This window comes from Eumetopias jubatus, unplaced genomic scaffold (assembly GCF_037043125.1).
Source record: "Eumetopias jubatus isolate StellerSeaLion01/CBP00866 unplaced genomic scaffold, mEumJub1_p1.0 scaffold_2, whole genome shotgun sequence".
Lineage (NCBI taxonomy): Eukaryota > Metazoa > Chordata > Mammalia > Carnivora > Otariidae > Eumetopias > Eumetopias jubatus.
The window spans coordinates 35,973,019-36,000,676 of record NW_028274808.1 but is presented as its reverse complement, the minus strand read 5'-3'; the positions used below and the strand labels follow the sequence as shown (position 1 = coordinate 36,000,676).

The window sequence follows — 27,658 nt, the reverse complement described above, 5'->3', positions numbered from 1 at the left end:
GGGAACTGTGGCGTGTGCTTCTTGGGAGAAGGAGGACGGTGGCCAGAGAGCACACAAAGTGGTATAGGGATCTCCTGGGATGCACTGAGAGAAACTGTTCCCCTTCCTGTAGTCCATTTGGAAAAGGGTATATTGCCTCTCCAAGGACAAAAGACTCTCTGGGCACCGGCAAAGGGCCTTTCATTGGCAGGGGACAAAGGAGCATGCAGAGGATAGAGAACCTGGTCTCTGCTTTTCCTGGTGCCACACCATAAATTCTGTACACCACGCAGATGTGGGACTTTTTTCTGTGACAAAGGGCACTAGTCAGAGTGCAGTGAGGCTCTAATCCAAAGAAGGGAGTGGATCCCTATGGTGCTGGGTCCCTTAAGTTTTGGAATTTTGAATCCCAGCTGCATGCCAAAATAAAACACAGGAAAGCTGTGGTGCCAGGGGTGCTGATGGCCCTCGCTTTTCTGTGAGGGCTTCCTGAACAGCAGAAAGCGTGAGATACCCTGTCCGGGTATGAGAGAGTGGGGTTGGCACCATTTCACCCTCACCACCAACACCGTCGGACTTCAGAGAGCAACACAGCAGCCCCAGCAGAGGAAGGAGCCGCTGACATCAAAACCTACCCCCTGCACTTGGCAAATACATTTTCACTGGGACAGGACTGACTCTGAGCCAGTGCAGCCGCCTCTGCCCCAGAAGAGCCACACAGGCTGGACACCACGGGCACCACGTCTACTGACCTACAGAGTTTCAACGTGTCCCCTTCAATTCTTCAGTTCCGGTGCAAATAGGACCAGGCTGTGGGGTTTTGTTTTTTTTTAATCTTTTCTTATCTCTTATCTTTTTTTTATCTTTTCCTTATTCTTTTTTTCCCCCTTCTTTCTTTTCTTTCTTGGAATCAGGCTCATAGTTTTTTGTTATATTGTTTTTACATTTCCTTTCCTTTTTTTCTTTTTTGGATCAGGCTTCTTTTTCCTTGTAATCAGACTTATAGTTTTTTGATTGTCCATTTGGTTTTTTTCATTCTTTTTCCTTTTCTCTTACTTTTTTGGATCAGGCTTTTTTTGGATCAAGCTTTTTGGATTTGGGGGGTGTTTTTTCTTTTTTTGTCCAGGCTTACTTTAACAAACAAATCAAAGCACACCTAGATAAAGTTCCAAACACTCCTCACTGCAAGCAAGGAGGAAGTCTGCAGAGGACTGACCTATGGGAAAGGGCAGCCAAAACATAACAGCAGAGTGCACACAGCACACACCAAAAACACTTTCTGAAGTGCCAGCCCCTGGACAGTGTATGACTTCTTTTTAATATAGCATTAATCTGAGGTGCAGGAAACATAACAAGTTTTTATAACACACAAAAAGAAATTTAGCCAAAATGAGAAGATGGAGGAATTCTCCCCAAAAGAAAGGTCAGGAAGATATCCCAGCCAGGGACTTGCTGAAAGCAGATATAAGCAATATATCTGAACAAGAATTTAGAACAACAGTCATAGGACTACTGGCTGGACTTGAAAAAAACCATAGAAGACACCAGAGAAACTCTTGCTGCAGAGATAAAAGACCTAAAAACTAGTCAGGCTGAAATTAAAAGAAAAAAATGCTATAACTGAAATGCAAACTAACTGGATATAATCACAATGAGGACTTAAGAGGCAGAGCAGAGAATAGGTGATATAGAAGATAAAATTATGGAAAATAATGAAGCTGAAAAGAAGATGGAAAGAAAACTATTAGATCAGAAAGGCAGACTTAGGGAAATCAGCAAACCATAAAGCAAAATAATATCCATATCATAGGACCCCCAGAAGAAGATGAGCAAGAAAAAAGGGCAGAAGCTTTATTTGAACAAATTATACCGGAGAACTTCCCTAAACTGGGGAAGGAAAGAGGCACTCAACTCCAAGAGGCACAGAGAACTCCCCTCAAAATTAACAAAAACAAGTCAACAATACATATTATAGTGAAACTTGAAAAACACAAAGATAAAGAGAGAATTCACAGTGCAGCTAGGGACAAAAGGTTCTTAACCTACAAGGGTGAACAACATAAGGTGAGCAGCAGACCTGTTAACAGAGATCTGGAAGGCCAGAAAGGACTGGCATGATATATTCAATGTGTTAAATGGGAAAAATATGCAGCCAAAAATACCTTATCCAACAAGGCTATCATTCAAAATAGAAGTAGAGATAAAGAGTTTCCAAGACAAACAAAAACTAAATGAGTTCACAACCACTAAAACTGATCTCCAAGAAATATTAAAGGGGACCTGTTGAGTGGGGAAGAAAGACCAAAAGTAACAAAGACAAGAAGGAACAGAGACAATCTACAGGCATAGTGACTCTACAGGAAATACAATGGCACTAAATTCTATCTTTTAGTAAGTACTCTGAATGTAAATGGACTAAATGCTCTAATAAAAGACATAGGGTATCAGAATGGATTTTTTTAAAAAGACCCATTGATATCCTGCTTACAAAAGACTCATTTTAGACCAAAGACAGCTCCAGATTGAAAGTGAGGGGGTGGAAAACCATTTATCATGCTAATGGACATCAAAAGAAAGCTGGGGTGGCAATCCTAGATTTTAAGCCAAAGACTGCAATAAGAGATGAAGAAGGACACTATATCATAATAAAAGGCTCTATCCAACAAGATCTAACAACTGTAAATATTTATACCCCTAAGTTGGGAGCAGTCAGCTATATAAATCAACTAATAACAAACTTAAAGTCATTGATAATAATACAGTATGACTGGGGGACTTTAACACCCCACTCACAGCAATGGACAGATCAACAATTGGAAACAAGGGCTTTACAAACTATGGAAAGAGCCTAGATGTCCATCAACAGATGAATGGATAAAGAGGATGTGGTATATATATACAATGGGATATTAGGCAGCCATCAAAAAAATGAAATCTTGCCATTTGCAACGATGTGGACGGAACTAGAGGGTATTATGCTAAGCGAAATAAGTCAGTCAGAGAAAGACAGTATCATATGATCTCACTGATATGAGGAATTTCAGAAACAAGATAGAGGATCACAGGGGAAGGAAGGGAAAAGGAAACAAGATGAAACCAGAGAGGAAGACAAACCATAAGAGACTCTTAATCTCAGGAAACAAACTGAGGGTTGCTGGAGTGGAGGGGGGCTGTGAGGGATGGGGTGGCTGGTGATGGACATTGGGGAGGGTAGGTACTATGGTGAGCACTGCGAATTGTGTAAGACTGATGAATCACAGACCTGTACCCCTGAAACAAATAATATATTATATGTTAATAAAAAAATTAGAAAGAAAAAGGAGCACTATTAAAAAACAAAAAAAGGAAACAAGGGCTTTAAATGACTCACTGAACCAGATGGACTTAACAGATATATTCAGAGCATTTCATCCTAAAGCAGCAGAATACACATTCTTTTTGAGTGCGCATGGAACATTCTCCAGAATAGATTACACACTGGGTGACAAATCAGCCCTCAACAAGTACAAAAAGATTGAGGGATGCCTGGGTGGCTCAGTCAGTTAAACGTCTGCCTTCAGCTCAGGTCACGATCCCGGTGTCCTGGGATCGAGCCCCACTTCAGGCTCCTTGCTTGGCGGGGAGTCTGCTTCTCCCTCTCCCTCTGCCTGCCGCTCCCCCTGCTGTGCTTTCTCTCTCTCTGACAAATAAATAAATAAAATCTTTTTTAAAAAAGTACATAAAGATTGAGATCATACCATGCATATTTTCAGACCACAGTGCTATGAAACTTGAAGTCAACCACAAGAAAAAATGTGGAAGGATCACAAATACATGGAGGTTAAAGAACATCCTACTAAAGAATAAATGGGTCAACCAGGAAATTAAAGAAGTACTTTAAAAATACATGGAAGCAAATGAAAATGAAAACATGACAGTCTAAAACCTTTGGGATGCACCAAAGGTGGTCCTAAGAGGGAAGTATATAGTAATGCAGGCCTTCCTCAAGATGCAAGAGAAGTCTCAAACACACAACCTAAATTTACACCTACAAGGGCTAGAAAATAAAGAGAAAATAAAGCCTAAATCCAGCAGGAGAGAGGAAATAATAAAGATTAGAGCAGAAATCAATGATACAGAACACAGAAAAACAGTAGATCAACGAAACCAGGAGCTGGTTCTTTGAAAGAATTAACAAGATTGTTAAACCCCCAGCCAGACTTATCAAAGGACCCAAATAAATAAAATCATGAATGAAAGAGGAAGGATCACAACCAACACTGCAGAGATAAAAACAATCGAAAGAGAAAACCATAAAAAATTATATGCCAACAAACTGGGCAACCTGGAAGCAACGGACAAATTCATAGAAACTTACAAATTCCCAAAACTGAAACAGGAAGAAATAAAAAAATTTGAAGAGACCCAAAACCAGCAAATAAATTGAACCAGTAATCAAAAATCTGCCAACAAACAAAAGTCCTTCCCAGATGGCTTTCCAGGGGAATTCTACCAGACATGTGAAGAGTTAATACTACTCTTCTGAAACTGTTCCAAAAAATAGAAGTGGAAGGAAAACTTCCAAACTCATTCTACAAAGCCTGCATTACCTTGATTCCAAAACTAGACAAAGATCCCACTGAAAAAGAGAATTACAGGCCAATAACCTTGATGAATATAGATGCAAAAGTTCTCAATAAAATACTAGCAAATCGAATTCAACATTACATGAAAAGGATAATTCACCATGACCAAGTGGGATTTTTTTCCTGGGCTGCAGGGGTGATTTAACACCCACAAATCAATCAATATGATATACCACATTAATATAAGAAAGGATAAGAACCATATGATGCTCTCAATAGATGCAGAAAAAGCATTTGAAAAAATACAGCATCCTTTCATGATAAAAATCCTCAACAAAGTAGGGATAGATGGAACATACCTCAACATCATAAATGCAATATATGAAAAACCAACAGTTAATATTATCCTCAATGGGGAAAAACTGAGAGCCTTTCCCCTACAGTCAGGAACAAGACAAGGATGTTCACTTTTACCATTACTATTTAACATAGAACTGAAAATCTTAGCCACAGCAATCATACAACAAAAAGAAGAAAAGGCATCCAAATTGGCAAGGAAGAAGTCAAACTTTCACTACTCACAGATGACATGGTACTCTATGTAGAAAACACAAAAGATGCCACCATAAAATTACTAGAACCCATACATGAATTCAGCAAAATCACAGGATATAAAATCAATGTGCAGAATCTATTACATTTCTATACACTGATAATGAAGCAGCAGGAAGAGAAATCAAGGAACCCATCCCATTCGTTGTTACACCAAAAACAATAAGACACCTAGGAATAAATCTAACTAAAGAAATAAAAGACCTAGAGGTACGTGGGTGGCTCAGTTGGTTAAGCATCCGACTCTTGGTTTTGGCTCAAGTCATGATCTTATGGGTTGTTAGATCAAGCCCCACATCAGGCTCTGTGCTCATCGGGGAGTCTGCTTGAAGATTCTCTCCCTCTACATCTCTCCCCACACGTGATCTCTCTCTTTCTCTCTCAAATAAATAAATAAATAAACCTTTTTTAAAAAAAGAAGTATAAGAAGATCTCTACTCTCAAAACTATAGAACACTTATGAAAGAAATTGAGGAAGACACAAAGAAATGGAAAAACATTCAATAACCATGGATTAGAAGAACAAACATTGTTAAAATGTCTATACTACCCAAAGCAATCTACACATTTAATGCAATCGCTATCAAAATACCACCAGCATTTTTCACAGAAATAGAACAATCTTGAAATTTGTATGGAACTACAAAAGACCCCAAATAGCCAAAGCAATTCTGAAAAAGAAAACAAACCTGGAGGCATCATGATTTCAGATTTCAAGCTATATTATAAAGCTACAGTCATCAGGACATTATGGTCCTGGCATAAAAACAGACACACAGATGAATGGAACAGAATAGAGAACGCAGAAATGAACCAAAAACTATATGGTTAACTAATATTCGACAAAGTGGGAAAGAACATCCAATAGGAAAAAGACAGTCTCTTCAAGAAATGGTGTTGGGAAAACTGGACAGCAACATGCAGAATGAAACTGGACTACTTTCTTAGACTATACACAAAAATAAATTCAAAATGGATGAAAGACCTTAATGTGAGACATGAAACCATAATGAAAATCCTACAGGAGAACACAGGCAGAAATGTCTTTGATTTAGGCAGTAGCAACTTCTTACTAGACACTCACCACAGACAAAGGAAACAAAACCAAAGATGAACTACTGGGACTTCATCAAGATAAAAACCTTCTGCACAACAAAGCAAACAATCAACAAAACTAAAAGGCAGCATATGGAATGGGAGAAGATATCTGCAAATGACATATCTGATAAAGGGTTAGTATCCAAAATCTATAAAGACTTTACTTATCAAAGTCAACACCTAAAAAATAAATAACCCAGCTAAGAAATGGACAGAAGACATGAACAGACACTGTTCCAAAAAAGACATCCAGATGGCTAACAGACAGATGAAAAAAATGCTCAACACCACTCATCATTTTGGAAATACAAATCAAAACCATGATGAGATACCATCTCAAACCTGTCAGGATGGCTAAAACCACAAGTGTTGGCCAAGATGCAGAGAAAGGGGAACCCTCTTACACTTCTGGTGGGAATGTAAACTGGGGCAGCGACTCTGGAAAACAGGATGGAGGTTCCTCAAAAAGTTGAAAATAGACCTACCCTATGACCCAGCAATTGCACTTCTAGGTATTTATCCAAATGATACAAAAATAGTGATTCAAAGGGATACATGCACCCCAAAACTTATAGCAGCATTATGAACAATAGCCAAATTATGGAGAAAGCCCAAATGTCCATCAACTGATGAATGGATAAAGATGTGGTGTATATATATACACAATGGAATATTACTCAGCCATCAAAAAGAATGTAATCTTGCCATCTGCAATGACTTGGAAGGAGCTGGAGTGTTTTATGCTAAGTGAAATAAGTCAGCCAGAGAAATACAAATACCCCATGACCTCATACATATGTTGAATTTACAAAGAAAACAGATGAACATATGGGAAGGGGGAAAAGAAAAAAAGGAGAGAGGGAAACAAGCTGTAAGAGACTCTAAACAATAGAGAACAAACTGAAAGGTGATGGAGGGATGTGGGTGGGGATGGGTTAGATAGGTGATTGGTATTAAGGAGAACACTTGTTATGATAAGCATTGGGTATTGTATGTAAGTGATGAATCACTGAATTCTACTCCAGAAACCAATATTGCAGTGTATGTTAACTACCTAAAATGTTAAAAAAAAAAAAATGCAACAAAAAAATGAATCAAAATCAAAATATTAAAAACAAATTATTTGTAATGAAGCAAAGTTCTGACATTTCCTGTAATAAATACCTTTGTTGCCTTAAAAAAAATAAAGTCTATTTTGTCTGATATAGCTATTGCTACTCCAGATTCTTTTTGCTTCCATTTGCATGTAATATCTCTCTCCAAACCTTCACTTTCAGTTTGTGTTTTTTTGTTGTAGGCAGCATACAGATGGGTCTTGTTCTTTTATCCATCCTGCCATCCTATTCTGACATTTTTAACAATCCTCACTATGAGATTTCATAAAATACAGTCTCATTCCCTTGCTAATGTATCTTTGAAATTAGATTTGTTATCTTTGTTCTTAATGATATACCTCTTTCCAACTCTCTTACACTTAAAATTTCAGGTTTATATATTGTAGTCTTTGTCCATTTACAGCTAATTGGTACTATAAGTAAACACTAAATTTTGCACTTCAAATATTTAAAACAAAATAAACATAACCAATAAATCTTACTTTTAAATAAACTTACATAGCTTCTGGATTCATTATACACATGGCTCCTGAACAGCGACATTTCTTTGTGTCATCATATGATAATCCCAGACCGAGTCCGAGCATCTGCGTAACAATAATGGAAAATGCCTCCAAAGTTATCTCCTTGGGGTACTACATTAACAAAAACAAAAATCCAAATGAAAGACAAGTCATTGAAAGGTGATAAAAAGTAATAATTTTCTAATTTTGAACATATTTATTATTTTACCAAATACTTAAGAATAGAAAATACAGCTCCTTGGACAGACAATGAAATTTTATTGAGATATTAAAAGCAAATTGAATCTATGCCAATCTTTATCAGGATTTAACAACAGAATACCTAATATAATTCTTAAGTAGCTATCATAACTATATAAAAGGGCTGTTTTTCATTATATTTTTTGGCTATATAGAATATGATCTTCAATTTACCTAATTTCTTACGATAGCTCTTGTATTCATTTAGAATAGTCCACATGATATTCTGCTTCCCAGCACAGAAAGTGGCCATGTAACCAGATTACTCAGTTTAAGTGTGCTATCAGTTTCCTAACAGGATTCTCCATGACTCAGTAACTCATATCAGGAGAAACAACAGAAAGACATCCAAGGTAGCATTCTTGTATAATGCCGTTTACATATTTAACAAGTGCAGAGATAACTTCCTTGCCAAGGAAAAATGTGACACTGGTAATTCATGATATGCAATAACATCATGATTTCTCCAATTACTACCAAGTCTGGCATTGAATAAGGTACAGGTGAGGGCAGGTTGTGAGGAAGATCAAGGCACTTCACTGTTTTAATGACAAGCTCTAATAAAAATTTAGGGTTCAACTGGATTGTTATGATAGCACTAGAGGATACATATTATGAGAAATATAAAGGAAAAGCTGTGATTGAGCAACTGAGAATGCAAATAGGCAGTTAGTAAGCCTCTGCAGCAGCAATGTAGTAACTCCTCGTCTCCTATATTGGTTGGATTGACATGATTGAGGACCATGCACCAAAAGCATAAGGACTGTAGGGCTATAGCACTAACTTAATCCTCAAATCTACCAGATCTGATAGGGAAGGAATAAGAATATGAAACTTGGGAAGGAAACAATTGGGAGTGACATGGACAAATATATTTGGATTTCCCTTTCCAGCATAGGAAGCCTCCCTCTAAACAATATGACAGAGCCCCACCAAAAATAACTTTTGATGACAATACCTAGGTGATTTGTCTCACCAACCCTCACGGCCTTCAGGTCCATATTAAGAATTAAATCAGGGGGAGAAGCAAGATGGTGGAGGAGTAGGAGACCTGGATTTCGTCTGGTCCCAGGAATGCAGCTGGGTAGGGATCAAACCATTCTGAACACCTACGAACTCAACAAGAGATGGAAGAAAAGAATAGCAACAACTCTCTGAACAGAAAATCAACCACTTTCTGGAAGGTAGGACATGCGAAGAAGTGAATCCGAGGCGATATTTGGGAGGATAGATGGCGGTGAGGGGGCCTCCGACAGCCGCTACCAGCAAGTGATAGAGCAACAGAGCACAAAATCAGAACTTTAAAAGTCAGCTCCACTGAGGGACATCGCTCCAGTGGCTGAGTGTGGGGTGGAACCCTTGCTGGGACAGTGTGGTCTCAGGACCCTCGGGGTCACAGAAAGACCGGGGGTGCCTGAATGTGGCAAAACTCCCAGGTATCAGACAGGGAAGCTGGCTGCAAAGACAGAGCTGAGGAGTGGGCTCTCAGCTCGGGGTTGCCATGAACTGTGATCAGCAGCACAGTCAGGGCACTGCTCCTCCAGCAGGGACCTAAGAAGCAACAGATCCAGGGAGACTCCCTTCCTCCCCTGGGGAGGATGGGCGGGAGGAGGGGCGTGGGAGCACATAGCAGGAATCAGCTGAGTTTGGAGACTCCACATGGGGTCGTGTGCCAGAGATAGAAACCCTTGGTCACAGGCCACGTGAGCATGGAGTGCGGCCAGAGACCAGGGAGAAGGGAGTGATTGACTGCTTTACTCTGGGGGCTCACTGAGGAGTGGGGCCCCAAATTCTCAGTTCCTCCAGGGTGGAGATGGGAAGGCGGCCATTTTCACTATCCTCCTCCAAAGTGGTATGGAAAGCTTGCAGGAACAAAAGCTCCAGGGAGCAAATCCAAGCAGATTACTTAGCTGGGACCCAGCAAGGTTGGGGCAATTCCGCCTCTGGCAAAGACATTTGAGAACCATGGCAACAGGCCCCTCCCCCAGAAGATCAGCAAGAACAGCCAGCCAAGACCAAGTTTACCCATCAATGAGAAAGGCAGAACTCCAGCACTAGGGGAATATTGCATATAGAATTAATGGCTTTAAAAAAAAAAATTCATGTTTTTTTCCCAGGAATCTTTAGTCTTTCGAAGTTAATTTTTTAGTTTCTTTTTTCCTTTTTCTTTTTCTTTTTGAATTTTTCTTTTTCCCTTTTCAACCAACATCTTACCAATTCCTTTTTTAAAAAACATTTTTTATTTTTCATTTTTAGAGGCATATTCTATCCCTTCATAGTAGTTAACCTTATTTTTGGTATATATATATATATATAAGTTGTTCTCTTTTTAAAACTTTGGGATACAGTTTCTTCTAACAGACCAAAATATACCCTAAATCTCTAGTGTATGGCTTTGTTCTAGTCTCCTGCCTGATCACATTCTCTCCCCCTTTTTTTTTTTCATTTTTTAAATCCTCTCCTTTCTTTTTTCAAACAACTTCTTATTTTATCATTCCTTTTGAAAATTTTATAATTTTCATCTTTACAGTCATATTACATCCCTTCATCGTATATGCCCTTATTTTTGTACATATATAAATTTTTCTTTCTTTAAAATTTTGGGAGGCACTTTCTTCTAACAGAACAAAATACGCCCAAATCTAGCGTCTGGCATGGATCCGTGCACCAGCCTGATCATATTTGATCATATTCTGGGTTTTTTTGTTTTTTTATCTTTTTTTTTTCTTTTTTCTTTCTCTCCCTTTCTTTTCCCCTGGTTTCAGGTCTCTTCTGATTTGTTTAGTGTCTATTTTTCTGGGGTCGTTGTTATCCTGTTAGCATTTTGTTCTCTCATTCATCTATTCTCCTCTGGACAAAATAACAAGATGGAAAAAAAATCACCTCAAAAAAAGAACAAGAGGCAGTACCGACTGCCCTAATTAATACACACATTGGTAAGATATCGGAACTAGAGTTCAGAATGACGATTATAAAGATACTAGCTGGGCTTGAAAAAAGCATGGAAGATATTAGAGAAACGCTTTCTGGAGAAATAAAAGAACTAAAATCTAACCAAGTCAAAATCAAAAAGGCTATTAGAGGTGCAATAAAAAATGGAGGCTCTGTTTAGATAAATGAGGCAGAAGAAAGAATTAGTGATATAGAAAACCAAATGATAGAAAATAAAGAAGCTGAGAAAAAGAGAGATAAACAACTACTGGATCACGAAGGCAGAATTCGAGAGATAAGTGATACCACAAGACGAAACAATATTAGAATAATTGGGATCCCAGAAGAGGAAGAAGAGAGAGGAGCAGAAGGTATACTGGAGCAAATTCTGGCAGAGAACTTCCCTAATGTGGGGAAGAAAACAGGCATCAAAATCCAGGAGGCACAGAGAACCTCCCTCAAATTCAATAAAAATAAGTCAACACCCCAACATCTCATAGTAAAACTTACGAGTCTCAGAGACAAACAGAAAATCCTGAAAGCAGCTCGGGAGAAAATATCTGTAACCTACAATGGTAGAAACATTAGATTGGCAACAGACCTATTCACAGAGACCTGGCACGCCAGAAAAGACTGGCATGATACCTTCAGAGTACTAAATGAGAAAAATATGCAGCCATGAATACTATATCCAGCTGGGCTGTCTTTGAAAATAAGAGAGATAAAAAGCTCTCAGGACACACAAAAAATAAAGGAAATTGCAAACACGAAACCAGCCTACAAGAAATATTGAAAGGAGACCTCTAAGCAAAGAGAGAGCCTAAAAGTAACATAGACCAGAAAGAAACAGAGACAATATAGTGACAATAACAGTCACCTTACAGGCAATACAATGGCACTAAATCCATATCTTTCAATAGTTACCCTGAGTGTAAATGGACCAAGTGCCCCAATCAAAAGAAACAGGCTATCAGATTGGATAAAAAAACAAGACCCATCAATATGCTGTCTGAAAGAGACTCATTTTAGACCCAGAGACACCCCCACATTGAAAGTGAGGGGGTGGAAAACCATTTACCATTCTAATGGACACCAAAAGAAAGCTGGGGTGGCAATCCTTATATCACAGAAATTAGATTTTAAACCAAAGACTATAATAAGAAATGAGGAAGGACACTATATCCTACTTAAAGGGTCTATCCAACAACATCTAACAATTGAAAATATCTATGCCCCTAACATGGGAGCAGCCAATTATATAAGGCAATTAATAACAAAAGCAAAGAAACACATTGATAACAATACAATAATAGTGGGGGACTTTAACACCCCCCTGACTGAAATGGACAGATCATCTAAGCAAAAGATCAACAAGGAAATAAAGACTTTAAATGACACACTGGACCAAATGGACTTCACAGATATATTCAGAACATTCCATTCCAAAGCAACAGGATACACATTCTTCCCTAGTGCCCATGGAACACTATCCAGAATAGATAACATCCTAGGTCAAAAATCAGGTCTCAACCAGTACCAAAAGATTGGTATCATTCCCCGCATATTTTCAGACCACAAATCTTTGAAACTAGAACTCAATCACAAGAGGAAAGTCGGAAAGAACTCAAATACATGGAGGATAAAGAGCATCCTAACTAAAGAATGAAAGGGTCAACTAGGAAATTTAAGAATTAAAAAAATTAATGGAAACCAATGAAAATGAAAACACAACTGTTCTAAATCTTTGGGATGCAGCAAAAGCAGTCTTAAGAGGAAAGTATATAGCAATACAAGCCTTTCTCAAGAATCAAGAAAGGTCTCAAATACACAACCTAACCGTACACCTAAAGGAGCTGGAGAAAGAACAGCAAATAAAGCTAAACCCAGCAGGAGAAGAGAAATAATAAAGATCAGAACAAATCAAGGAAATAGACACCAAAAGAACAGTAGAAAAGATCAACGAAACTAGGAGCTGGTTCTTTGAAAGAATTAACAAGATTGATAAACCCCTGCCCAGACTTATCAAAAAGAAAAGAGAAATGACCCTAATCAACAAAATCATGAATGAAACCGGAGAGATCACAACCAACACCAAAGAAATACAAACAATTATAAGAACATATCATGAGCAACTATATGCCAGCTAGTTAGATAACCTGGAAGAAATGGATGCAATACTAGAGATGTATAAACTACCAAAACTGAACCAGGAAGAAATAGAAAACCTGAACAGACCTATAACCACTAAGGAAATTAAAGCAGTCATCAAAAATCTCCCAACAAACATGAGCTCAGGGCCAGATGGCTTCCCAGGGGAATTCTACCAAAATTTAAAGAAGAATTAATCCCTATTCTTCTGAAACTGTTCCAAAAAATAGAAATGGAAGGAAAACTTCCAAACACGTTTTATGAGGCCGCCATTACCTTGATCCCAAAACCAAAGACCCCATCGAAAAAGAGAATTACAGACCAATATTGTTGATGAACATGGATGCAAAAATTCTCACCAAAATACTAGCCAATAGGATCCAACAGTACATTAAAAGGATTATTCACCTCGACCAAGTGGGATTTATCCCTGGGCTGCAAGGTTGGTTCAACATCTGCAAATCAATCAATGTGATACAATACATTAATAAAAGAAAGAAAAATAACCATATGATCTTCTCAATAGATGCAGAAAAAACATTTGACAAAGTACAGCTTCCTTTCTTGATCAAAACTCTTGAGTATAGGGATAGAGGGTACATACCTCAATATCATAAAAGCTATCTATGAAAAACCCACAGCGAATATCATTCTCAATGGAGAAAACCTGAGAGCTTTCCCCCTAAGGTCAGAACATGGCAGAGATGTCCACTATCACCACTGGTATTCAACATAGTATTAGAAGTCCTAGCCACAGCAATCAGACAACAAAAAGAAATCAAAGGCATCCGAATCAGCAAAGAAGAAGTCAAACTCTCACTTTTTGCAGATGATATGATACTGTATGTGGAAAACCCAGAAGACTCCACCCCAAAACTGCTAGACTCACACAGGAATTCAGGAAAGTGGCAGGATAGAAAATCAATGCACAGAAATCAGTGGCATTCCTATACACCAACAACAAGACAGAAGAAAGAGAAACTAAGGAGTCGATCCCATTTACAAATGCACCCAAAATCATAAGAGACCTAGGAATAAATTTAACCAAAGAGGCAAAGAATCTGTACTCAGAAAACTATAAAATACTCATGAAAGAAATTGAGGAAGACATAAAGAAATGGAAAAACGTTCCATGCTCATGGATTGGAAGAACAAATATTGTGAAGTTGTCAATGCTACCTAGAGCAGTCGACACATTCAATGCAATCCCTATCAAAACACCATCCACTTTTTTCAAAGAAATGGAACAAATAATCCTAAAATTTGTATGGAACCAGAAAAGACACCAAATAGCCAGAGGACTGTTGAAAAAGAAAAGTACAGCTGGTGGCCTCACAATTCCGGACTTCAAGCTCTATTACAAAGATGTCTGCATCAAGACAGTATGGTACTGGCACAAAAACAGACACATAGATCAATGGAACAGAATATAGGCCCAGAAATGGACCCTCAACTCTATGGTCAACTCATCTCTGACACAGCAGGAAAGAATGTCCAATGGAAAAAAGACAGTCTCTTCAACAAATGGTGTTGGGAAAATTGGACAGCCACATGCAGAAGAATGAAACTGGACCATTTCCTTACACCACACACAAAAATAGACTCCAAATGGTTGAAAGACCTAAATGTGAGATAGGAGTCCATCAAAATCCTAAAGGAGAACACAGGCAGCAACCTCTTTGACCTCTTCGAAACATTGCCAAAGGCAAGGGAAGCAAGGGCTTATGAACTATTGGGACTTCATCAAGATAAGAAGCCACCGCAAAAGAAACAGTCAACTAAACCAAAAAACAACCGACAGAGTGGGAGAAGATATTTCCAAATGACATATCAGATAAAGGGCTATTATCCAAAATCTATAAAGAACTTATCAAACTCAACACCCAAAGAACAAATGATCCAATCAAGAAATGGGCAGAAGACATGAACAGACATTTTTCCAAAGAAGACATCCAAATGGCCAACAGACACATGAAAAAGTGCTCAACATCACTCGGCATCAGGGAAATCCAAATGAAAACCTCAATGAGATACCACCTCACATCAGTCAGAATGGCTAAAATTAACAAGTCAGGAAACGAAAGATGTGAGTGGGGATGCGGAGAAAGGGGAACCCCCTATACTGTTGGTGGGAATGCAAGCTGGTGAAGCCACTCTGGAAAACAGTATGGAGTTTCCTCAAAAGGTTGAAAATAGAGCTACCCTACGACCCAGCAATTGCACTACTGGGTATTTCCCCCAAAGATGCAAATATAGTGATCTGAAAGGGTACATGTACCCTGATGTTTATAGCAGCAATGTTCACAATAACCAAACTATGGAAAGAGCCAAGATGCCTATCGATAGATGAATGGCTAAAGAAGATGTGGTATACACACACACACACACACACACACACACACACACACACACACACATCCCATCCATGGCTCTATGTAGCTCCTGGCCCTGCCCAACCAGACAGCTTAACTGCAAATATCTAAGAGGCTGCTTAGAAATGGCTCTCCTGCTCTGCCCAAGAATGGGATTTAATTCTGACCTCTGAGTGTAGCTGTGACCCTAACTGAACAGAATACCTAGCTGGTACCTCTGAAATCTGTGTAACCCAGCATCTCTTGAACAGAGAGAATGGCAGGCAGAGGTGATCATCCACAGAGCAAAGCCAATGGCACTATTTGACCATGGAACTTAGGGTACCGGTTAGCTTAAGTCAAGACCACAAATCCAGCTGATTCTCATCTCCACTTTTGCAGGGAAACTAATTTGTAGTCCTGCCCATTGCTAAATATAGACTTCAGCCAGCCTAGACCAGGGAATCTAACCAGTGTACATGGGAAACTGCATAGCCCACTTAGAGTGACACTTGAACAGAGAGCACAGCCCATGGCTTTCCCCATCTTCAGAGCAAAACCACTGCCCTATCTAGCCAAGAATTCAGTGTATGGTATTGCCTGTTTTGGGTCCCCAAACAATGGGCCATACAGGACTTGGGGTACATTCTGCTACCCTGCCATGACAGGGAATCTAAATCATAGCCCATCTCCTGCTGAGTAAAGTACCTGTCCTACCCATCTAGGAAGCCTGATGAATGAACCCAGGCAAGTTCAGAGCATCTCCTACACTCTCACTTGGGCAGGGAACCAAGTCAGCAGGCCTATCCAACTGTTATCAGCTAGCAGCAATTCCATCCCCAACCCCAGAGCTCAGGCAGTAGCCTCACCCAAAAATAGACCCTGAGAGCAAGCTTCACCTGCCCCAGAGCATTACGAGTGGACATGTCTAGGAACCCAAACTGAGCTGACTGATAATGAACTGTCTCTGCTGAGACCACTTACTCAAATGCACATATACCAACGGAGGCTCCCAGATGGCAACCTAGGAAGACCCTGAACTCATCTTTTCCAAAGACACCCAATCTATGCCTACCTATAGGGCAGTTCTTCCTGGAAAAGAACTAAGGGCACACTGAACAGCTTCTAGACAACATAAGATAGAGGAACCACATAGAGAAGGGAAGGAGAGATGGGGACACAAAAATGACAGAAACACCACCCCGATGCTGTAGGCTACAGTGTGGGAAGATAGCACTGAGGGACTGTGAGCAGATTCATTTTTAAAAGCCAGAATTTATTGACTGTTTCCTTTGCTATGCAGAAGCTTTTTATCTTAATGAAGTCCCAAAAGTTCATTATTGCTTTTGTATCACTAACTTTTGGAGATGTATCTTGAAAGAAGTTGCTGAGGCCGATGTCAAAGAGGTTACTGCCTATGTTCTCCTCTAGGATTTTGATGGATTCCTGTCTCATATTGAGGTCTTTCATTCATTTTGAGTTTACCATTGTGTAGGGTGTTAGAGAATGGTAGAATTTCATTCTTCTACATGTGGCTGTCCAATTTTCCCAGCAGCATTTATTGAAGAGACTGGCTTTTTTCCATTGCATGTTTTTTCCTGCTTTATCGAAGATTATTTGACCAGAGAGTTGAGCGTCCATATCTGGGCTCTCTATTCTGTTCCATTGGTCTATATGCCTGTTTTTGTGCCAGTACCATGCTGTCTTGGTGATCATAGCTTTGTAATATAGCTTGAAATTGGGCAACGTGATGCCCCCAGCTTTGTTTTTCTTTTTGAACATTTCCTTGGCAATTTGGGGTCTTTTCTGCTTCCATACAAATTTTAGGAGGCAACCCACAGAATGGGAGAAGATATTTGCAAATGACACTACAGATAAAGGGCTGGTATCCAAGATCTATAAAGAACTTCTCAAACTCAACACCCAAAACACAAATAATCAAGTCAAAAAATGGGCAGAAGACATGAACAGATACTTCTTTGAAGAAGACATACAAATGGCTAACAGACACATGAAAAAATGTTCATCATTATTAGCCATCAGGGAAATTCAAATCAAAACCACACTGAGATACCACCTTACACCAGTCAGAGTGGCAACAATTGACAAGGCAAGAAAACAACAAATATTAGAGAGGTTGTGGAAACAAAGGGGAACCCTCTTACACTGTTCATGGGAATGCAAGTGGTACAGCCACTTTGGAAAACAGTGTGGAGGTGCCTCAGAAAATTAAAAATAGAGCTACCCTATGACCCAGCAATTGCACTCCTGGGTATTTACCCCAAAGACACAGATGTAGTGAAAAGAAGGGCCATATGCACACCAATGTTCATAGCAGCAATGTCCACAATAGCCAAACTGTGGAAAGAGCTGAGATGCCCTTCAACAGATGAATGGATAAAGAAGATGGGGTCCATATATACAATGGAATATTACTCAGCCATCGGAAAGGATGAATACCCAACTTTTACATCAACATGGATGGGACTGGAGGAGATTATGCTAAGTGAAAGAAGTCAAGCAGAGAGTCAATTACATATGGTTTCACTTATTTGTGGAACATAAGGAACAGCATGGAGGACATTAGGAGAAGGAAGGGAAAAATGAAGGGAGGGAAATCGGAGGGAGAGATGAACCGTGAGAGACTATGGACTCTGAGAAACAAACTGAGGGTTCTAGAGGGGAGGGGGTGGGGGGATGGGTTAGCCCGGTGATGGGTATTAAAGAGGGCACACACTGCATGGAGCACTGGCTGTTACACGAAAACAATGAATCATGGGTCACTACATCAAAAACTAATGACGTATGGTGACTAATATAACATAATAAAATAAAATTTAAAAAATAAACTAAATAAATAAATAAGTAAAAAATAAAAGCCAGAATTTAAAAGGGAAACTAGAATATAAAGGAACTAACCCTCCACCAAGTGGTGGGGAATCAGAGAGGCTGGCACCAGTGTTTACATTATCCTGTTAATTTGATGGCAAAGACAGGAGCAAAATTCAGGCACCCTAGCCAGCCCACCACCTTAGCCAACCCTGGGCCCCTAGCCAACACCAGCCCTGGACACTCTGGAATACAGGGGAAAAAAAGTGTCACAGTTTAAAGAGCAACTAGAATATAAAGGAAACAGCCCTAGAATTCTATCAAGTGGCCAGGGAGCTCTGGAACACTCTCTAGGGCCAGAGGGGTAGGAGAGTACCATTGCTTACATTCCTCCTCCACCTTGATAGCACAGACAAAAGCAGGATCAGGGCACCCTAGCCAGCCTAGTGCCTCAGTAAGCCCTGGGATCCTGGCCCACACCAGACCCAGTGGTCCTCCCAGAAAAGCCTCACAAGATGGCCCCCATGTGGCACATACAGGGATATCCTTGGACAGTGCCGACAATAGCACCAGCCATCTCACCAAGGTGACATATGTGCAAAGTATCCTGAGGTACTCTGGGCCAAAAACCCACTATACAGAGAGCCCCAGAGCCCCCTGTTGAGTGCCCACTTCAGCTCCAGCCATCCCACCAGGGCAGTATGAGATGTCCCAGGACTTCCAGCCCACACACATTACAGATCCAGCAAGGCAACCAAAGCCATCAGGCACATACAGTCCATAAGGGATGTTCTTAAAAAGGTCATTTTTTCAAGTCTAAGATAAGAAGCTGTTCTACTTAATTCATAGAAACAAACGCAAAAAGAAAAACAAAATGAGGCAACAGAGAAATATGCTCCAAACTAAAGAACAAGACAAAAACCTCAGAAAAAGAGCTGAACAAAACTGAGATAAGCAACTTACCTGATAAAGAGATAAAAGTAATGGTCAAAAACATGCTCACTGGAGGAACACCTGGGTGGCTCAGTCAGTTAAGTGTCTACCTTTGGCTCAGGTCACGATTCCAGGGTCCTGGGATCAAGTTCTGCACTGGGGTCCCTGCTCAGGGGGGAGTTAGCTTCTCCCTCTCCCTCTGCCCCTCTCCCCCACACCTGCTCATGCTCTCTCTCTCTCTCTCTCTCTCAAATAAATAAAATCTTTAAAAAGAAAAACACGCTGACTGGACTGGAAAGAAGAGAGGATGAACTCATGGGAACTTCAACAAAGAGACAGAAAATATTTTTTTAAAAAACAATCAGACTTGGGGGCATCTGGGTGGCTCAGTCATTAAACTGTCTGCCTTTGGCTCAGGTCATGATCCCAGGGTCCTGGGATCGAGCCCCGCATCAGGTTCCCTGCTCCGCGGGAAGCCTGCTTCTCCCTCTCCCACTCCCCCTCCTTGTGTTCCCTCTCTCGCTGTGTCTCTCTCTGTCAAATAAATTAATAAAATATTTAAAAATAAAAAATAAAAAACAATCAGACTTGAAGAATAGAGTAACTGAAATGAAAATACACTAGAGAGAATCAATAACAGATTAGAGAAAGCAGAAGATGAATTAATGACTGGGAAGACAGGGTAATAGAAAGTGCCCAAGCTGAACAGCAAAAAATTAAAAAAAAAAATTTTTTTTAATGAGGATGTGTTAAAGGATCTCTGGTACAACATCAAGCATACTAATACTCTCATTATAGAGATCCCAAGGGTAAAAGAGAAATAAGCAGAAAACTTATTTGGAGAAATAATGGCTGCAAACTTCACTAACTTGGGGAAAGAAACAGACATCCAGGTCCAGGAAGCACAGACAGCCACAAAGAAAATAAACTGTAGGAAGCACACACCACAACACATAATAATTAAAATGGCAAAGATTAAGATAAAGAGAGAATCTTAAAAGTACCAAGAGCAAAACAACTAGTTATATACAAGAAAACCCTATAATAATGCTATCAGCTGATTTTTTTCAGCAGAAACCTTGCAGGCCAAAAGGTAGTAGCATGACATCTTCAAAGTGCTGATAGGAGAAAACTACAAACAATAATACTCTCCCTGATGCTATCATTCAGAATTCAAGGAGACAAATTCAATTCAGACAAACAAAAGTTGGAAGAATTTATCACCACTAAACTGACTTTACAAGATATGTTAAAGGGACTTCTTTAAGTAAAAAAGACAAGACAATAATTAGAAGAAAATTATAAAAGGAAAACTTTCATGAGTAAAAGAAACAAAACAAACAAGCAGGGGGGAAAAAGGGGGGGGGCAAACCAGGAAATAGACTCTCAACTGCAGAGAACAAACTGATGGTTATCAGAGGGGAGGTTGGTGGAAGAATGGGTGAAATAGGTGATGGGATTAAGGAGCACACTTGTTGTGATGAGCACCAGGTGTTGTATGGAAGTGTAGAATCACTATAAATTGTATACTGAAACTAATATTACACGGTATGATAACTAACTGGAATTTAAATAAAAACTTAAAAAAAAAAGAATGAAATCATGCCATTTGCAACAACATGGACGGATGGATCTAGAAGTTATAATGCTTAGTGATAAGTCAGTCAGAAAAAAAAAATGCATATGATTTCACTCAAACGTGGAATTTAAGAAACAAAACAAATGAAGAGTAAGAAAAGAAGCAAACCAAAAACCAGACTTCTAACTATAAAGAACAAACTGATGGTTACAAAGGGGAGGTGGTGGGGGGGGGAAGAGGTCACGGGTGAAACAGGTGAAGGGGATTGAGTACACTTATTTGATGAGCACTGAGTAATATATAGAATTATCAAATCACTATATCATACTGCTGAAATGAATATAACACTGTATGTTAACTATACTGGAAATAAAATTTTCAAAAAGACCTATATGAAAAGATAAAAATATTTTAGATTCCTATATTCCTTCCTCAATCCTTATGTTGAGTGGTAAAGTAGTTCTAAAATATTCTCCCTAGCTTTCCAGAAAAATAAAGACAAATCTAGACCTGTGGCACTAGTAGACCTATCCCATTTTGAACTGTAATCAAGTGTAACAAATGTTCCTCAATCATATCTGGCCCACACCTGTCTCATGTCTCCATTGCCCCAAAAGCAAACAGAAAAGCTACAGGTGAGAGATGGACAGTCATAGCTAGGAATTCCCTCTTGCCTTCCTTCTAGGGTGGGAGCAGGCGATGAGTTTCCTTGAGGAAGTGCCTCCTGCCCAAAAAGTCCTGCACCCAGAACACTGGACAAAGAATCTGGTCAAAAACAAAAGAAAATGATTTCTTGTAATTAAAGGAATGTAAAGAATAATTTTGAAAATAATTTAACACCTAATAGATTTAGGATATAGCCCCTAGGATGCCAGAGAAAGGAAGTGACACTGAAAGAAAAGTCTGGTCTACAAATAAATTCTGAACTGGCCCACATTGAGCCCTATGAAGACATAAACTTTTCTTTATCTTGAACTCAATATATAATACCCAATTCAAATAGAAAAATAATAATACTTTAAACAATAAAATAAACTGGATACCAAACAAACAAAAAAACTCAAGAGTTACTCCAAAAAAATAGGAAAGGGTTCTAAGTAAAGGAAGATGAGATTTAATTTTTTATGGTAGTTGGTTTCACTCTTAGAAGTTAAAGAAGTGAGAAAATAATTAAGCATCTCCATTAGACCCTGATGCCTAAAAGGTCCTCCTTTGACCATCAAAGCTTTACCAGCATAACAATATATTTCTTTACCCAAGAGTTAATATTATTTATATATTCACAATATTATAAAATACCATTTATTAATTCAATTTTTAAGTTAACCTGTAGACAAAGTATAAAAGCTTTTATAGAATTATAAATTTTATAGATCTTGACAATGGATATAAGAAGTGTTCAACTATTCTAATTTCTTATTTTTCATAGCAAGTAATCAGTGGGCATTGCCTAAGGTAAGTCAATATAATATAAAAAGATATGAATAAAAATATAAATATTATTAAAATGATAAGATCATGTGATACTATGTATTATGTATATATTATATATACATAACTATGAAGTACATAGGCATATAATGTGTAATGAGATATAATTATTATATATTTCAATAACATATGTAGTATATTATTTGGTAACATATTTTAATAATATACCTTTTATAATATTATATACCATATATATGTATGCTATATATTTCATACTATATATAAATATATAATATATATATTAAAAGTAGTATGTAAGAATATATTTTAATAATGTGAATGTTGTTAAAATAATAAAAATATAAGAATATATACATGACAAACAGAGAGAGTGGACTAAATATATCATAGATAATATTAACCAACATTGCCTAAAGTTTATAAATCAAAACAGGGGGAAGAGCATAATTACTTTAAATAATAAGTTTAGCTACAAGAAGAGTTTAAACAGACATTATAAAGTCTTCAGTAGGACTCCCTGAAGAAGATAAGGAAGAATTACTATCAATTTTTGCTTTTTATACTTATAATTAAAATAATTTTGCCATGTAAATGCATAAATTTTGTAACAAAAATTATAACAGTATCAGAAATAAAAATATGTGCTGCAAAATCTCATTTTTGCAAAAATATAGAGAGAGGGAGCCACAGTAACAGATAAAGACACAATGTAGAAGATACGTATTAATCAAAATGTTAATAGTGGTTTATCACTTCCTGAGAGGGGAGATGCCATAGATGTACATAAATTTCCTTATATGTTCCTATTTAACTTTTAAAAAGGGACAGAACATAAATTATTTTGTAATTTAAAAAGTTTTTAGTACTTAAATTTGTTTTTTAAAAAAATAAATAAGATGGGAAAATTGCAAAACCAATTACTTTACCTTTCAATGATGCATCTATTTGTATCAATAATTTATTTCTAATATATATAAAATATTTATAAATATTATAAATTTTTAAAACAGACATAAAATTTTCTTTTAAAGACTCTTTTGGAGGTATGAAACATTTTAGCTACCCTACAACCCAGCAATTGCACTACTAGGCCTATACCCCAAAGATACAAATGTAGTGACCCAAAGGGGAATCTGCACCCCAATGTTTATAGCAGCAATGTCCATAATAGCCAAACTATGGAAAGAGCCCAGATGTCCATTGACAGATGAATGGATAAAGAAGATATGGTAAGTATATACAAAGGAATACAACTCAGCCACCAAAAAGAATGAAATCTTGCCATTTGGAATGACGTAGATGAAACTAAAGGGTATCATGCTAAGTGAAATAAGTCAATCAGAGAAAGACAATTATCATATGATCTCACTCATATGTGGAATTTAAGAAACAAAGCACAGGATCATAGGGGAAGAGGGAAAAATTAAACAAGATGAAACCAGAGAGGGAGACAAACCATAAGAGACTCTTAATCATAGGAAACAAAATGAGGGTGCTGGATGGGAGTGGGGTGGGAGGATGCGGTAAGTGGGTGATGGACATTAAGGCGGGCACGTGATGTAATGAGCACTGGGTGTTATACAGGACCAACGAATCACTGACCTCTACCTCTGAAACTAATAATACACTACATGTTAATTAACTGAATTTAAATAAAAAAATAAAATCAGGAAGGTGACCAAAAAAAGGAGAAAAAAAAGAAATAGTTAACTAACTGGATAAAGCAATGAGAAAGAGAAACGAGTATTCTAGGCAATAGGGACACCACAGGCAAAGATTGTGAAGGAAAAAAAGAATTGATAAAGTACCAAGACCCCAGGAACAAAAAGAAAAATCAGGCTGTCTCGATCTTCTTTCTCTGTATGGTATGTCTCCAGACATATGTAATGTGAACTTGGCCAGTCTTATATCAACACAGGGAATATGAGAGGGCCTTGCATACTGACTGAAGATAAGCATTTGAGAAAAATATGCTTCCTTATCCCTATTTCCACTGTTTCTTCCCTAAAGTCTTAATTACCTTTTTTCCTAGATCATGATAAACATCTTCATAAGGATATGAGACTGCCCCTAGTTTTGCCCAGTCCCATCTGTCCAACATAGAGGTGCTACCTTGTTCCTCCCAAAGTATGCCTCAGATCAATCGTATCACTCTGCTGTTAAAGACTCTTCTGTGGTTCCTGATTGCCCACAGAAGAAAAGACATTCTCTGATCTAAACCCTACTTACAGAACTGTATTTTCCTCTGCTCCTTTCCAAGTAATCAAATGACATAAGTGAGCATGCTTTATAAACTATGAAGGCTTATTTCAGAGGTGCAGATGGAATTTATACATATTAATGGCCTGTATAAACCAGGTGCCACTCCATGAGGCCCTGCATAGTTCATGGTAGGAAACTAGTAACAGAGAATTATTTTTCATTCAAAACCAGAAAACTCAGAGAGATTTGGCAAAATATCCAAAGTTACATAGCTAACAAGTCAAAGAGCTGGAATTCACTCACATTAAGATACACACTGTGATATCTCAAAGTGGAAGCTGTTTCTCCAAGTGCTGGGCTTGAGAGAAAGCCTAACGTGGGAAAGAGCGCACTGGACTTGGCAGTTGAGAGGGTTTGGGTCTGTTGTGTGAACTTGGGCAATGTACTTGTTCTCAAAGCTTCTTTGTGACATAGGGATAGAATATCTCACATGGTTGTAGTGAAGACTAAATGGTATGATGACACACAATGTCACACATAACAATGTATTTAGTATTTGTATTTGTATTATGCTTTTTTAAGAGCAGTCATTAACTTCCTAGTTATGAACTATAAAGTAATGAAAATAATTTTCAATAAATCTGCAATGTTATCACCCAACTTGTGAAGAGGATTTTATGGTTTTCAAAGTTTATATACATATGTCATCATCCTGTTTTATTTTCAAATAAATATGAAAAAACTCAGTCTTATGAAAAAAATCGTTTATATTTTACTTTGGTTGGTACTTTGGTTGGGTTTAAGGAAAGTTTCATTTAGCTGAAGGAATACATCTTCATGAAGTTCAACTTCATTGGCTGTTCTCAATACTTGTTAATAGTCCTATTTTGTGGACATATGCTGGAACTATCTCCTCAGAATGTAATGTGCTAATTCATACATGTAAAAATGAGGTGACCAGTAAGTATCAGGTAGGCCCTCACTAAATGCAAAGGAGAACTTAAGACTTGAATATGTCATGAGCTTTAATATATGATACATTTTGAACTAAAAACAAAAGCCTGTTGTTACTTCTATGATTTTCTTTTGAACAATATAAAGGGTTTAGGTTTTCTCTTTAATGCTGTTTGTTCCGAAGTATTTCACTGTCCTCAGACAGGTCCCATGAAACCAACTGCAAATTGACCATTCCAAATCAATATACAGAAGTGTATTAAAATGTAATAAAAATAACCTGCTTTTACACACACACAAAAATGAATAGGGTGGGAAAATTGCTCAATGAATTACTTTATCATTCAACGATGCATCTAATTGTACCAATAACTTATATGTATTTATAAATATAAATTTTTAAAATAGACAAAAGTTTCTTTTTTATAATCTTTTGGAGGTGTGAAACATTTTAAAGAATTTTTATCATACTTTTTGCTTAATCACTGTTTTAATTTTGAAGCTATTTTATTGGTAAGATTATTTCTCCAATTTTATGTCTACAAGTGAAAATCTATTTGGGTTATAAAAATTTTTTTACAGATAATTTTGCATGATGCACTATTCTATATATTAAGGAATGCATGAGTATTTATGATAATTTATGATATTTTTGTTCTACTTCCACTTGTAAAATAATTGCAAAAGATGTTTGTTGTACAAAATACTCTTCCTTCTATACACTTCATATTTTTAACAGTAGAAAGTGTAATCCCTAATGCAAATATAAATGCAAATTCTATAAAATTTGTTATAACATTGAATTATTTTTAAATGTATAAATTTTTTTAAATAATAAGATGAAATAATTACATACCAAAGCAATTCCAGCAGAATAATGGTTAACACACATCTTTCCAGGAATTGTGGCTCCCACATAATCTGCATGATCTCTATAGCTAAATAAATAAGTATATATTTATAATTAATTTTAACAAACATTTCAAAGATGAGAATTCCTGCTAATAATTTGTCTATGGTCCATAAAATCCTAGACTGAAGCAAATTGAGGTACAATCTCTCCATACATCTTTATTGTTTCAAATTAGGAAGACATTCTTAATTAAATGAGATTAAGCATGCTTTATTTCTTTTTTTTTTAAGATTTTATTTATTTATTTGTCAGAGAGAGAGGGAGACAGAGAGACAGAGCACCAGCAGGGGGGGAGCGGCAGGCAGAGAGAGAAGCAGCCTCCCTGCTGAGCAAGGGACTCAATCCCAGGACCCTGGGATCATGACCTGAGCCAAAGGCAGATGCTTAACTGACTGAGCCACCCAGGCATCCCAAAGCATACTACATATCTAAAATATATCCAAAGGACCCAAGTTTTTTATGGCATTACAGTTATCATATTTAGTTAGGATTACTAAAGACTTTGATCAAAAACATTTTGATGAAAAGCATTTTGTTGAGTGACAGTGAAAAACAGTTTTAATATATGGATTAAAAATTCTCATTCTCATGTAGAAAAGCTTACCAATTTCTCATAGAAATGACTTCATTGTTCTATAACTTAACCTTATTATTTCTTCATTGAGTAAGGGCCCATATAAATTATCATATAATAATAGCACTATTCCCAAAGATTTTTCATAAAAATTATTCCATTTAATTCTCAAATCAAGCCAATGAAATAGATATTATTATCCCCATTGAACAAATCATACATCATCAGATGGAAAGTATAAGTAACTTTCTCAAGGTAACACAATTAATAAGTGCTAGTGAAGGATATGAATTTAGGCAATGTGAATCCAGAGCCATACTCTCAACCATAAGTTATAGACACTCCAAACATGTTCTACCATGTTTAGAGCCCCAATCAAAACAAACATTCCAAAATGTATATAAAGAAATTATTTCAATTATCAATTGAAACATCTCCTCAGTTTCAGCTACTTCACTTCACATTGCACTGTCTCCCTACTGCTGCCTTTATTCTGTCTCTCTGATACTTTTTATACCTAAACCTTCCAGTACTTGTTAACAAGTGTTCACTCTTAACATGAAACTTTGGCTTTCTTCCCCCAATGTTTTTTTTTTCTTATGTTATGTTAGTCACCATAAAATACATCATTAGTTTTTGATGTAGTGATCCACGATCAA

General features: G+C 37.6%; 1 protein-coding gene across 1 annotated transcript in view; it reads right to left on the bottom strand.

Annotated features, from left to right (window-relative positions):
* Positions 1 to 27,658, bottom strand: part of LOC114224816 (disintegrin and metalloproteinase domain-containing protein 32-like) — a 190,678-nt gene that overhangs the window by 90,693 nt on the left and 72,327 nt on the right. The window contains exons 10-11 of the mRNA XM_088021309.1: positions 26,369 to 26,450; positions 7,868 to 8,004 (exon numbers count right to left, since the gene is read on the bottom strand). Of these exons, the coding sequence (XP_087877435.1) occupies positions 7,868 to 8,004; positions 26,369 to 26,450 (219 nt within the window). The remainder of the gene's footprint in view (positions 1 to 7,867; positions 8,005 to 26,368; positions 26,451 to 27,658) is intronic.